Source organism: Anabrus simplex, chromosome 2, assembly GCF_040414725.1.
Source record: "Anabrus simplex isolate iqAnaSimp1 chromosome 2, ASM4041472v1, whole genome shotgun sequence".
In the NCBI taxonomy this organism is placed as follows: Eukaryota; Metazoa; Arthropoda; class Insecta; order Orthoptera; family Tettigoniidae; genus Anabrus; species Anabrus simplex.
In genome coordinates, this window is record NC_090266.1 from 656,254,076 (window position 1) to 656,267,548 (window position 13,473).

The following is a 13,473-nucleotide window of genomic DNA, read 5'->3' on the forward strand; positions in this document are numbered from 1 at the left end:
CAGGTAAACATGTACAACAATCTGAATGCTCTAAAGTACTTTTAAAATATGAAAGACACCTTCATTCATTGTCTTATTTGTCACCGAGTTACTGCATACATATATTTGAGTAATTTAAATGCATGCAAACAACTAAATTTAAATAAGCAGACTAAATTTTACAAATTTTTCATGTAACTGTAAAAAAAAAGCTATTTTATCTTCAGAATGAATACAGTGCATTCAGGATAATGACTCATTGGCTCTATAAACCATGCACTACTCCTTGGTGCATAAAAGAAAAACTTATGGGCAATTCATTAAATTGTAATATAATTAACTATACTGTAGAGAATTTCTTGTATGAAAAGTATGTGTGAAACATTATTAATCAAAGGTAACAATATGAATAAAAATATGCACCGATAAGAAACACAGAATGTCTTACTTATCTCTGAGAATCCTTCAGGCATACAATATATTCAACGCATACAACAAATTTTAAAAAGTCAGCCTGGTAACATCCAAAATCCTCGGACAATCCAGGGTCTCTGGGTAATAGGTAGTTGTGCTACCCCTAAACTACTGAGCTGCCAATGGTCTGCTACATATTACATTGCCTGTAAAACAGATGCCAGGCGGAGTAGCTCAGAAGGTAGTGTGCTGGTCTTAAGATAAGTTGGTGGGTTTAATCCTACCTCAGTCCAGTAGTATTTAAGGAGGCTCAAATACATCTGGTTTGTTATTTGCATACTGTGCAATGATGTCTGTGATCATTACCTCATTCTAAAGTGTAAAAATAGACAAAAAACACTATCTGAATATAGCAAAGAGTGAACCCATTAAACTCAATACTCATTCGCGTGCTTCTTATTGTTATTAATACATCAGGTTTGTGCTTACCAGCAAGTAAAAAAAATTCCATGGAACATAATTCTGGCACCTCGGTGTCTACAAAAACCATAAAGAATAGGTTCTGATTATTTTTTCAATTTGCTTTACATCACATCTACACAGACACATCTTATGGCGGTGATGGGATAGGGAAGGAAACGTCTGTGTCCCTAATTAAGGTACTGCATTTGCCGGGTGTAAAAACGGCAAACCACCGAAAACCATCTTCAGGGTTGCCAGCAGTGGGGTTTGAACCCACTATCTCCCAAATGCTAGCTCACAGCTGTGCAACCCTAACCACACGGCCAACTCACTCGGTGTAAAGAGTAGTTAGCCAGAAGTAAAATCAATGTTGTTGTTGTTGTTGTTGCAAAATGGACCACCTTTTTTTCGCAGTCACCTTTGCTCTAGACCAGGGATGGCGAACCTTTTCCAACTAGTGTGCCATTTTATGTCTGGTTTATTTTTCTCAACTGTATACTGTGCCACTTGTTATTTTCCTTTGGAATGGCTACAACCCCCCACCCAAACCTATCACCGACTTCCATCCGTAATTCCAAATTATGTTTCATTACATGTTATTACACATATACCGTAAAATAATACATTTCATTGCATGTTCTGTGGTCATATTTTGCCAATACTGCACAAATACATTTTTTAACATGTAAGTTTTAGGAATACCTAACATTATTTTTGTTTAAATATAAAAAGCGTCCATTGTAACACACTTCGTCGTTGAGTATTATTGGATATAGAAATCAAAAATACTAATATGCCGAAGGACTTTTAAGTGCAGTGTCGTTCTCAACTTTAGTGTGAAACTTGTTGCTGAATCTTAGTAGCCATGTCATTAATTTATGTTAGGGTCTTAACTTGTTGTCTTCAATAACACACAAGAAGCACTTTGTTCTGAACTAGGACGGTTTCTAACAGTTGACTTCACACGTTCATTGCATAAAATAGCTGTTCGCAGGCGTATGATGAACCAAACAAAGTAACTAACCCTGTAGCAAGATTCTTCATGGCCGAAAACATCTGTGGGAGGCTGTTCCGCTGTTCAAGTATTAAGTTCTTTGTCTTCTGGAAAGAATATTTATCATCAACAGCACACATAATTTTCACCAATTCTTCACCAAGTTGTAGGGATTTGTTCATCGATGTACTGATTTCTTGAAATTCAGTCAACTCCATTTCTAAACTGTCAATATCTAACAACTCAAAAAATTAGCCTTAATAGCATTCATTTGTGCAATATGAGGTTTTGAAATAAAGTGTGATAGTTTCTCCAAATCTCGAAGTTGAGATAATCTCTTGGCAACTATTTGTCTTACAAAATTCGAAACAATAAACAGTTACACACTACAAATAATTACGCGATGCTGGCAACCACACACAAGCCAAGTGGGTGAGCGAATGGTTCATCGGACGCATCTGCCATTTATCTCACTTGACTTCCGGACCTATCAGTGTTGAACTGTTGCCATAATGCATGTCCGAATGGAACTAGAATTTAGATTTTCAGCATATATTTCTTAAACCTGAAACACTGTAACTATACCATGCATGAATATGTATAATATATAGTACAAGACGTACATAAAAACGTTAATATGTGCATGTGGTGTGCCACCGAAATCGTGTTCGCGTGTCACCTAGTGACACGCGTGGCATAGGTTCGCCATCCCTGCTCTAGACAATGACATCAGGAGATTGTCTTTGATAGCTTTCGGCAGTTTAGAGTCACATGTGAGCTTAAGGTTCTTCATGGCACCCATATCTATCGGTTGAATTAAGGACGTGATATTGAACAGCAAGAAGTCTAACTGAATGTCACAGAGGCAATCTATGCAAGAGTGTGTAGTAGAACTGTCCAGAAACAGTATAACTGATCTATCATTCTGGTGCACTTCATCATTTATGTTCCTTTACCAGTCTATGAAGATGGCGGGTATCATCCAAACATTGCCATTAGATTTTTGTAATGTGTTGGCAAAGTATACAGTCTAAGAATAATGAAATATTACAGCTTTGTGCTTTTTCTAAAAAGTAAAAGGATGGTGAATGGAACAGGATGCAAGGTCATAATTAAATATTTCAGTGTTCTCACAGTATGCTGCTGATGGAAAATTTCAACAAACATATGAATCCTATTGTTTAACAGTGTTACATAAAGCACATCCAGTCAAACATTAAGTAATAATATAATGTAAATTTTGGATCAATTAAGTGGCACACTGACCACAATTGTATATTTAATTAGATTAGTTCTTATACATGTAGTCATAATAACCAGCAGGTGTCTTGAACCAGTGGTCCAATTATCCAAATTCCTCTACATATTATGAAAGTGTTTTTGTATGTGTGTCCAACCCTAGTCCTGTTTCTGTATAGGATTAAGTATGAAGTGAGATGAATCTTTGTAGCCAGTTTTTATGACTGGATGCCCTTCCTGATGGCATTCTCCTCAGAGGAGTTAATGAAAAACTGAATGAATGACATGATATATGATGGTAGGAAGGAAGAGACAGAAACCCGGTGCTGGCACATAGACTACTCCTGTCGACTAGCCCTATGGGGTCATGCAAGTGTTTTTGTATATCAAGATAAAAGATTATTAAGTATTACTGATACATTTTGATATTCTACGGACCTTAGCAAATCATATCAGTGTGGACCTACAATACATAACATATAATTAAAATTCTTGGTTCATATGGATGATTTTTTCTGGACTATTCTGATTCAAATCGCCCAAGTTTCACTGTGTAATTTGTATACCTGATGGACAGCATTTTGATGGAGCTTTGTTCTAAGCATAGATTTCTTTCCTTTTTTTGCTAGTGGCTTTACTTCACACCAACACAGATAGGTCTTACAGCGACGATGGGATAGGAAAGGCCTAGGAGTTGGATGGAAGTGGCCGTGGCCTTAATTTAGGTACAGCCCCAGCAATTGCCTGGTGTGAAAATGGGAAACCACGGAAAACCACCTTCAGGGCTGCCGACAGTGGGATTCGAACCCACGATCTCCCGGATGCAAGCTCACAGCCACGTATCCCTAACCACACGGCCAACTCGCCCAGTCTAAGCATAGAGCCTGAAGTTAATATCACTCACAAATTTTGAAATATTCCATTGTTGTTAGACACAAGGTTTTCTACATTTTCTCTGTTATTGTAATTTGTGAGAATTTTGTACTTCCATCATCCCTAACAAAAGTTCTTGAAATTATATTTTATGAGAATATTCCACTCAGATATAATTTTGATAAATTAGAGAATCCATGATTAATGTGAAATAGTAGTTTTAATGTACTGTAAACTTAAGTCTTCATAGTTGTTAATACTATGTGCAAGCCCTATGGTAGCCCATTTTGGTACTTCCTGGAACGGACTAGTGAGTCAGATGACCAGGGAGCTCCCAGCTAGCCTAGAGGGCTGGTTTCCTCGTGCATTTCTGGGAGATGCAACGAGAATGTTCCTTCTCTAGCGGTATCGCAAATATTCCAGTACTCATCACGTGAGCTATAAAAAGGAGGCTATCAGTGTCTTGGGGTGAGTGCTGGAGTTTGGTTGCTGGGCTGGGGCAAAAGCGGGTGTTGGCTGTTGCCAGCGGAGTCTGAATGAGGAGTTGTTGTTCTGTCGGACTGTCGATACTGGATACTGGCCACACTTAAGCGACTGCAGCTATCGAGCTCGGTTGTATTAGTGTTGATGATGATGATGATGTTTTTAGTTTAAAAGGGCCTAACATCGCAGGTCATTGGCCCCTGTAGTAGTGTTGCCTGCTGTTGGTGTCCCATTGGAGTCAGAGTATTGTCGCATATGGAATGGGATACTGTGAGTACACTGTGCGTGTGTGTGCATGCTACCGTGGACTGTAGACTGCTTTGGACTCTGTGTGCAAAATAGTGATATGAGTAGAATTGGAGCAGTGTTAACTGTAGTTGTAGTATGGAATATTTCAGTGCTGGAATGTTGCTGTTTGGCTGTCAGTATTAAGTTGCTCACTGTATTTGACTGCGTGAATTACTGGACTTCCTCTGGAGTCAAACCAAGGGACAGTCATCGTGCACCTTTGAGTTCTGTACACAGCTGCTGTATGGCGTGACTGACTTGTGAGAACAAGTGAAAGTAAGGTGAGCCTGTCAATAAGGATTATCACCCGTCGAGGTATACCATCTAACTGGCCACCGACTGTGAAGAGAACAGCCAACAGTGAGTGGAGTCTGGTCATTCATGGTTGAATGAAATTGTGTGTGTGCATTTATTGGGTCATCCTGAAATAAAAGTGATAAAACAGACAGGGTTTTATTTGTAACCACACACTATTTTGCATCATTTCCAGGTGTCAGTTAAAAGAGAATTAGTACTCACCAGTAAATCCACAACGGTGAGATTCATAGCCTGCCGTGTTATTTGTTGTCATACGTGTTGGTACAATATACATTGCATGAACTACTGATTTCGTATGATCAGACACTTTCTCCATTGGCTCTATGAAGTAATTTCCTGATGATGTCCGTATATGTCCAGTCTGAAAGAAAAAAATAAAATATTATTTTATCCTGAACAATGCAAAACTACAAACAACTTCTTGTACAAATCAATTTTTCCCACGAAGAATAGTGATCTGTGCATACTTAAATGCAGAGATTAAACACTAAAGTGTGTTCGGTGAGAAGCGAGACTCTTTCTGCCATTCTTTTCAAACAGTTCTCAAGTCTTTGTCGAAAGGAAGGGAACAGAAATATGTAGTTCCAAAATTGAGTAAACATTAACCCAGCTAGGTCAGGGTCAAGAAGGGGGTAGGGAAAGTCCAGGGTCCAAAAAGGCAGTTATGGCAGGCATTTGAACGTAGCTGTAAAAGTCTCTTGAAAGCCGTTCATCCTCAACACCAACCTCAAAACTGTCTTAGGCACCTACGGTGTCACAAACATAAAAATGAAAAAGAATAAAATGACCTGTCAAATTTAGAAGTATATAATAAGTGAATCCATCTTTTTATGAGCAGCCTTCAAAAACTGTTCCTGTCTGTGATAAATGCAGAAGTTTCTCAATAAACACTGTAATGGTCAACCAAATTAGTGTAAACCCTTGTTTGATGAAAGTAAATGTATGAACCAGGAGTAAGCAGTATATAAGCAGTATATAATAAGTGAATCCATCTTTTTATGAGTAGCCTTCGAAAACTGTTCCTGTCTGTGATAAATGCAGAAATTTCTCAATGAACTTTGTAATGGTCGACCAAATTGGAGTAAACCCTTGTTTGATGAAGGTAAATATATGAACTAGGAGTAAGATATCTAAAGACCTGAAGAATGCAGTATATGTTGCTGAGGTCAACTTACCATTCCATGGCAAAGGTTCACTGCTACTGAAGACTGAGGCTCTCCAGAGACTTTTCCTGTGTAGAAACAGGCTGTGGCATGTAATGGCTCCGATTCTCTTGTAGTATAGTTATGCCATAGGTGCATTACCTATTGACAAGAGATTTAAGTAATATAGAAAACAGCACACAAATCTGTCATAAATTTGCCTGATAAATGACTACTTAGCCAACCCCACATTTTCCTGCAAGTATATTTGTATCATATCTGTATAAAGTAAAAATTTGAACCTGCACCAGAGATAATACGAAGTTACAAAACAGGTCAAGGGATTGAGAAACAGTCCAATGTACATGTACCTGGCTTCTTCAATGAAGGCACTAAAATACTCATTGGAATTATGGACTAAAAAAATTTTGGAACATATTTCTTTTTTTGCATTCATTAAACAACTTTTATAAAAAAATCCTGATGAATATTCCTACTTCAATAGACACAATATTATTCAGTTTCAGTTATATCATCAGTGTAAGTTATATGTTCAGTGCAGATGAAATGTCTGCTTTCTGGGGTAAACATAAATACCCCACATCCAGAATAAAGTGGTCTTACAGAGTCACATGACACACAATACAAAGGCATCTGCCGTATGTGCCAATATAGCATTTCCTTATTTTGTTCAAAAATCTGACATATGCAGCAAACGCCACCACAAGCAATCTCACTGGAAGAGTTAAAATATTTTGACTACAGCACTCTAAAACAACTGGTATCTAATGTTTTATTGCAAAGAATGTGTCAATAAAAATTACATTCTGCAAAATAAGTCTCTTGTGTTGATACTGAAGATAATTTTCTGCAAAGTGCTTTGTGATATACAGTAATTAAGTACTATTCTACAACTATCTTACAAGGAACCCATCCCATTTTAAGGTCAGGAAAGCATAATGCTGATGATATTGCCAGAATCGCAATACAATGTCTATATCATAGGCAAGAAACATCTTAAGCATGAAGAACTATTTTCGAAAATGTATTTTACTCTGGGAGTGCCAAGCAAAATGCCTATTTTTATATTTGTGTTTTAATGTTTTTTATTTATGTATACTGGTGTGGGTTACTGTAGTCATGTTCTAGTTCATGGACCATGGGCAGTGGCTGAGTGGCTTGGTAGGGGGCTCCAAGAGTAAGGATACCTGTTGCTATGGAATAGTAGTGGTCTTTTTGGACATATTCTGAGTCTGGGCCTCCTAGTGCTCAGGCAGGTAGAACCATCAATCCACCAGTGGTCACTAACACATTAGAGGAACGATCTTAATTGGGGTTACGTGTAAGTAGGGTAGGATCCTGCTTCACAGAATTTACTGAGCTCAGAATATTTTAAGCAAGCCTTAAACTTATGGGAGTAACAGAGTCCCACTTCCATTTGACAAGCGAGGGACTCTTTGGAAACAACTTGGCAAATGAAATGGAATTGGATGGGAAGGTACCAATATTAATGGAGTGTATGGAAGAACAGAACTGGCTGAGTCAGCAAAGAGGATGTGTCTGGATGTGTTAGGAGTTAATGATACGGGAGATAACAAGAAAGAGATACGAGATTATAAAGGGTTCTTGATGGTTGTTAGAAAGGGAAGGCAGAGTGTGATGTAGGACTGTTCATCAGGAATAATATTGCATGCAACATAGTTTCTGTTATGTACGTAAATGAGTGAATGCTATGGGTAGATTTGGCAAATGGAAGAATTAGGACGAGAATTGTCTCAGTCTATTCACCATGTGAGGGTGCAGATGAGGAGGAAGTTGACAAGTTATGAAGCATTGAGTGACATCCTAGTCAGGGTCAACAGCAAGGATAGGATTGTGCTAATGGGCGATTTCAGTGCGAGATTTGGAAATAGAGCTGAAGGATATGAGAAGATGATGGGAAAAGGTGGAGAAGATATTGAAGCTAATAGGAATGGGAAGCATTTACTGGACTTCTGTTCTAGTATGGGATTCAAACTTAAGGCTATTCACTGCTACACATGGGAGGGTAAAGGCACCAGATCCATGATAAAATATACAATAACAGACTATGAATTCAGGAAATCCATCAGGAATGTGTGGGTATTCTGGGGATTTTTTGATGATGCAGACCACTATCTGATCTGTAGTAAACTAAGTATCCCTAAGCTTAGGATAGAGAAAGTGAAATATGTCTGCAGACAAATAAGGGTAGAAAATCTTCAGGGTGAGGAAATTAGACAGAAGTACATGGATATGATTATTGAAAAGTTCCAAACATTAGACAGTAAGTTGGTACAGGATAACAGCTGACATACAGGGATACTGTAGCAGAAAGGACAAAGGAATACCTAGGAACAACCAAGAGTAAAGATGGGAAAAAGCAAATATCTTGGTGGAATTATCAAGTGAGAGCTACTTGTTAAAAGAAAATGCATATCAAAAATGCCTCCAAACAAGGACTGATGCAGATGAAAAAAAAAGAAAAGAAAAAAGAAAAGAGAGCAAAACAAACAATTGTTGAATCCAAGAAGTCGTGGTAGGATTTTGGTAACAATCTTGAAAGGCTAGATCAAGCGGCAGAGAAACCTTTCTGGACAGTAATAAAGAACCTTAGAAGGGGAAGTGAAAAGGAATTTAATAGTGTTTTAGGTAAATCAGGTGAAGTGATAGTAGATCCCAAGGGGATCACTGGACAGTAATACACTGACTGACAGAGCAAATGCAACACCAAGAAGGAGTGGTCAGAACTTTATGCCAATTGCAGGGTAGACTGACGTCACTGAGGTATGCTCATGATGTGAAATGCGCCGCTGTGCTGCGCACGTAGCGAACGATAAATGGGACACGGCGTTGGCGAATGGCCCACTTCGTACCGTGATTTCTCAGCCGACAGTCATTGTAGAACGTGTTGTCGTGTGCCACAGGACACGTGTATAGCTAAGAATGCCAGGCCGCCATCAACGGAGGCATTTCCAGCAGACAGACGACTTTACGAAGGGTATGGTGATCGGGCTGAGAAGGGCAGGTTGGTCGCTTCGTCAAATCGCAGCCGATACCCATAGGGATGTGTCCACGGTGCAGTGCCTGTGGCGAAGATGGTTGGCGCAGGGACATGTGGCACGTGCGAGGGGTCCAGGCTCAGCCCGAGTGACGTCAGCACGCGAGGATCGGCGCATCCGCCGCCAAGTGGTGGCAGCCCCGCACGCCATGTCAACCGCCATTCTTCAGCATGTGCAAGACACCCTGGCTGTTCCAATATCGACCAGAACAATTTCCCGTCGATTGGTTGAAGGAGGCCTGCACTCCCGGCGTCCGCTCAGAAGACTACCATTGACTCCACAGCATAGACGTGCACGCCTGGCATGGTGCCGGGCTAGAGCGACTTGTTTGAGGGAATGGCGGAACGTCGTGTTCTCCGATGAGTCACGCTTCTGTTCTGTCAGTGATAGTCACCGCAGACGCGTTTGGCATCGGCGTGGAGAAAGGTCAAATCCGGCCGTAACTGTGGAGCGCCCTACCGCTAGACAACGCGGCATCATGGTTTGGGGGCGCTATTGCGTATGATTCCACGTCACCTCTAGTGCGTATTCAAGGCACGTTAAATGCCCACCGCTATGTGCAGCATGTGCTGCGGCCGGTGGCACTCCCGTGCCTTCAGGGGCTGCCCAATGCTCTGTTTCAGCAGGATAATGCCCGCCCACACACTGCTCGCATCTCCCAACAGGCTCTACGAGGTGTACAGATGCTTCCGTGGCCAGCGTACTCTCCGGATCTCTCACCAATCGAACACGTGTGGGATCTCATTGGACGCCGTTTGCAAACTCTGCCCCAGCCTCGTACGGACGACCAACTGTGGCAAATGGTTGACAGAGAATGGAGAACCATCCCTCAGGACATCATCCGCACTCTTATTGACTCTGTACCTCGACGTGTTTCTGCGTGCATCGCCGCTCGCGGTGGTCCTACATCCTACTGAGTCGATGCCGTGAGCATTGTGTAACCTGCATATCGGTTTGAAATAAACATCAATTATTCGTCCGTGCCGTCTCTGTTTTTTCCCCAACTTTCATCCCTTTCGAACCACTCCTCCTTGGTGTTGCATTTGCTCTGTCAGTCAGTGTATTTTGAGAAACTTCTCAACATAAAAGGAAATCTTTCTGGTGATGTAGTGAACAATCAAGCTCATGGGGTGGTCGACAATGTTGTTTGTGATATTACACTTGATAAAGCAGAAAGGATGGTAAATAAACTCCAATGTCATAAAGCAACAGGAATAGATTAAATTAGACCTGAAAAGGTGAAATATAATGGGGAAGGCAGAGATAAAATAGCTTCATTGAGTAATAAGATTGGCATGGAATGTAAATATGGTATCTTGTAATTGGACAAGAGCAGTAATTGTATCTATTTATAAGCAAGGGAACAGGAAAGATTGTACCAGCTATCGAAGTATTTCATTGATTGGATTGGAGGGTGCATTCAGTGGTTGAGAGCAAGTTGCATGAAAACAGCATGGTTTCAGACCACAGAGGGGCTGTCAGGATCAGTTTTTCAGCAGGTGCCAGGTAACTGAAAAATGCAACAAGAGGAATAGACAGTTATGTTAATGTCTCATTGATCTAGAGAACAGGGCTGATGGCCTATATGTTAGGCCCCTTAAAGCAACAATCATCATCATCATCGATCTAGAGAAGTAATGAGGGAAAAGTTTTTGCCATACTGTTGGACTGTAGAATTAAGGGCAGGTTATTAAAAGTAACTGAAGGAAATTTTTGACAAATGGGCTGCTGTGAGAATTGGTGCTAAAATGTGTTCCTGGTTCAGGGTACTTACAGGGATAAGACTATGCTGAAATCTGTCACCTTTGCTGTTCATAGTTTACCTGGATGATCTAGCCAGAGAGGGATTCAGTAAGATGGAAATGTAGTAAGAAGTTTGGCCTATGCTGAAGACTTGGTCTTAATTGCAGATTGTGCTGAAAGCCAGCAGTCTAATATCTTGTGACATGAAAACAAGTGCATTGAGTATGACCTGGGAATAAGCCTTTCCAAGATTAAACTGATGTCAGTATGTAAGAAATCTAAGAGAAGTGAAAGTCAGGTTGGAAATACAAAGCTGGAACAGGTAGATCATTTCAAGTATTTAGGATGTGGGATGTGTATTCTCCCAGGATGGTAGTATAGTAAGTGAGATTGAATCAAGATGCAGCAAAGGTAATTCAATGAGTTTACAGTTGCAATCAACAGTATTCTATAAGAAGAAAGTCAGCTCCTTGGACAAAACTATCTTTACACTGGTCTGTTTTGACTAACTTTGCCTTACAGGAGTGAAAGTTGGATATCTTATTCATAAGTTAGAAGTAACAGACATGAAAGTAGTGAGATAGATTTCTGGTATAAACAGGTGGGAACATTGTCAGGAAGGTACTCTGAATGAGGAGATAAAACTAAGTTAGAAATGAACTTGACTGATGAAGCTGTATGCATAAATTGGCTTTTGTGGTGGGGTCATGTGAGGCGAATGGAGGAGAATAGGTTACGTAGCATAATAATCAACTCAGTCATGGAGGGTAAGAGAAGTAGAGGGAGACCATGAAGATTACAGTTAGACTCATTTTCTAATTATTTAAAGATAATTAAGAGGGGTCACAGAACTTGCTCCAAGTAGAGGATTATATCAGCGTTATGTAAATTCATGGATGCTTGCAGACTGAATGCTGAAAGGCATTATGTATGTATGTATGTATGTATGTATGTATGTATGTATGTATGTATGTATGTATGTATGTATGTATGTATGTATGTATGTATGTATTAGTGACATGTTGAGAACAAACATATTTTAAATAAAAATAAAATAAATAAACAAAACACCGGGCAAGTTGGTCATGTGGTAGACGCGTGCAGCTGTGAGCTTGCATCCGGGAGATAGTGGGTTCGAGTCCTACTGTCAGCAGCCCTGAAGATGGTTTTCCATGGTTTCCCATTTTCACACCAGGCAAATGCTGGGGCTGTACCTTAACTGAGGCTACGGCCGCTTCCTTCCAACTCCTAGGCTTTTCCTATCCCATCGTCGCCATAAGACTTATCTGTGATGGTGCAACATAAAGCCACTAGCAAAACAATAAACAATACACAAACTATAATATTATTTTACAAATTTCTATATTTGAGCATCAAATTTTGAGGCTTTCTACAAAATGAGCCTATTGTTAAAAAGCGATTTATGAAGATATTAATGGAATTATTTAATAACAATTCATAATTAGTATATACAGTGGACACTGTTTATTATAATCACAGATAATGTTATCAACCATATTATATAATCACTTTTATGAAGTCCCATATGGAAAAATACTAAAACATTGAAAATCTCCTGTTTATTGTGATCTTGAATTCGGTTTATGTTATCATATTAATTTGTTTTCCAGGATTTCGTTCTCAAGTATGCGACTATTATCGCGCCTTGCCTGAACACACTTACTTCTTCAAATATGAAAAAGCTAAAGGCTGTAAAATCTCCAAGGAACGAGTAAGAGTTTTATGTTGTGCGAGTATGGCTGGTGAAAAGTAAAAGCTGTTAGTGATTGGGAAAAGTAAGAACCCACATTGCTTCAAAGGCATCAATAAGTTTCCAGTGAACTATCATTCCAACTCTAATGCATGGATGACTGGCCTGATTTTCAAGGAATGGCTACTGAAGTGGGATAATAGGTTGGACCGTAAAATTGTTTTGCTGGTTGACAACTGTGCAGCACACATTGTGAATTGTGAGCTCAAGAACATCAATGTGGTTTCCTTACCGGCGAATATGACTTCATTAATTCAACCATGCGATCAAGGAATCATTCGCACCATGAAAGCGTATTATCGCCATGGAATGCACACAAGAATTTTAGAAAACATAGAGGACTCACATAAAACTAGTGCCAATGCCCTTGCCAAAACAACCAGCCTTCTCGTTGCCCTGCATCTTCTAGCCATGCCATGGGATAATGTCTCAACACATACAATAAGGAACTGTTTCCGGTATGGGGGATTTTTAGGAGAGTTACCGGAAGTAGACGAGGATGTTGAACTTTGTCCAACGGGCTTAACGGAAGATGAATTTCAGGAATGGATGAACATTGATGAGGGCATCATTACTGATGCGAAACGGACAAAGACGACATAGGTGAGGCAGTTACTTCCGCAGAATTAGACATGAGCTAGTGATGCCGATGATGACGATGTTGCCAAAACTTCCTGAACACCAATG

At 39.9% G+C, this 13,473-nt stretch overlaps 1 protein-coding gene across 3 annotated transcripts in view; it reads right to left on the reverse strand.

Annotated features, from left to right (window-relative positions):
- LOC136864326 (A disintegrin and metalloproteinase with thrombospondin motifs 4) overlaps window positions 1-13,473 on the reverse strand; it is a 644,921-nt gene that overhangs the window by 309,977 nt on the left and 321,471 nt on the right. For all 3 annotated transcript variants that reach the window (XM_067141158.2, XM_067141157.2, XM_067141159.2), the window contains exons 5-6: window positions 6,226-6,354; window positions 5,252-5,411 (exon numbers count right to left, since the gene is read on the reverse strand). In XM_067141158.2, the coding sequence (XP_066997259.2) occupies window positions 5,252-5,411; window positions 6,226-6,354 (289 nt within the window). The remainder of the gene's footprint in view (window positions 1-5,251; window positions 5,412-6,225; window positions 6,355-13,473) is intronic.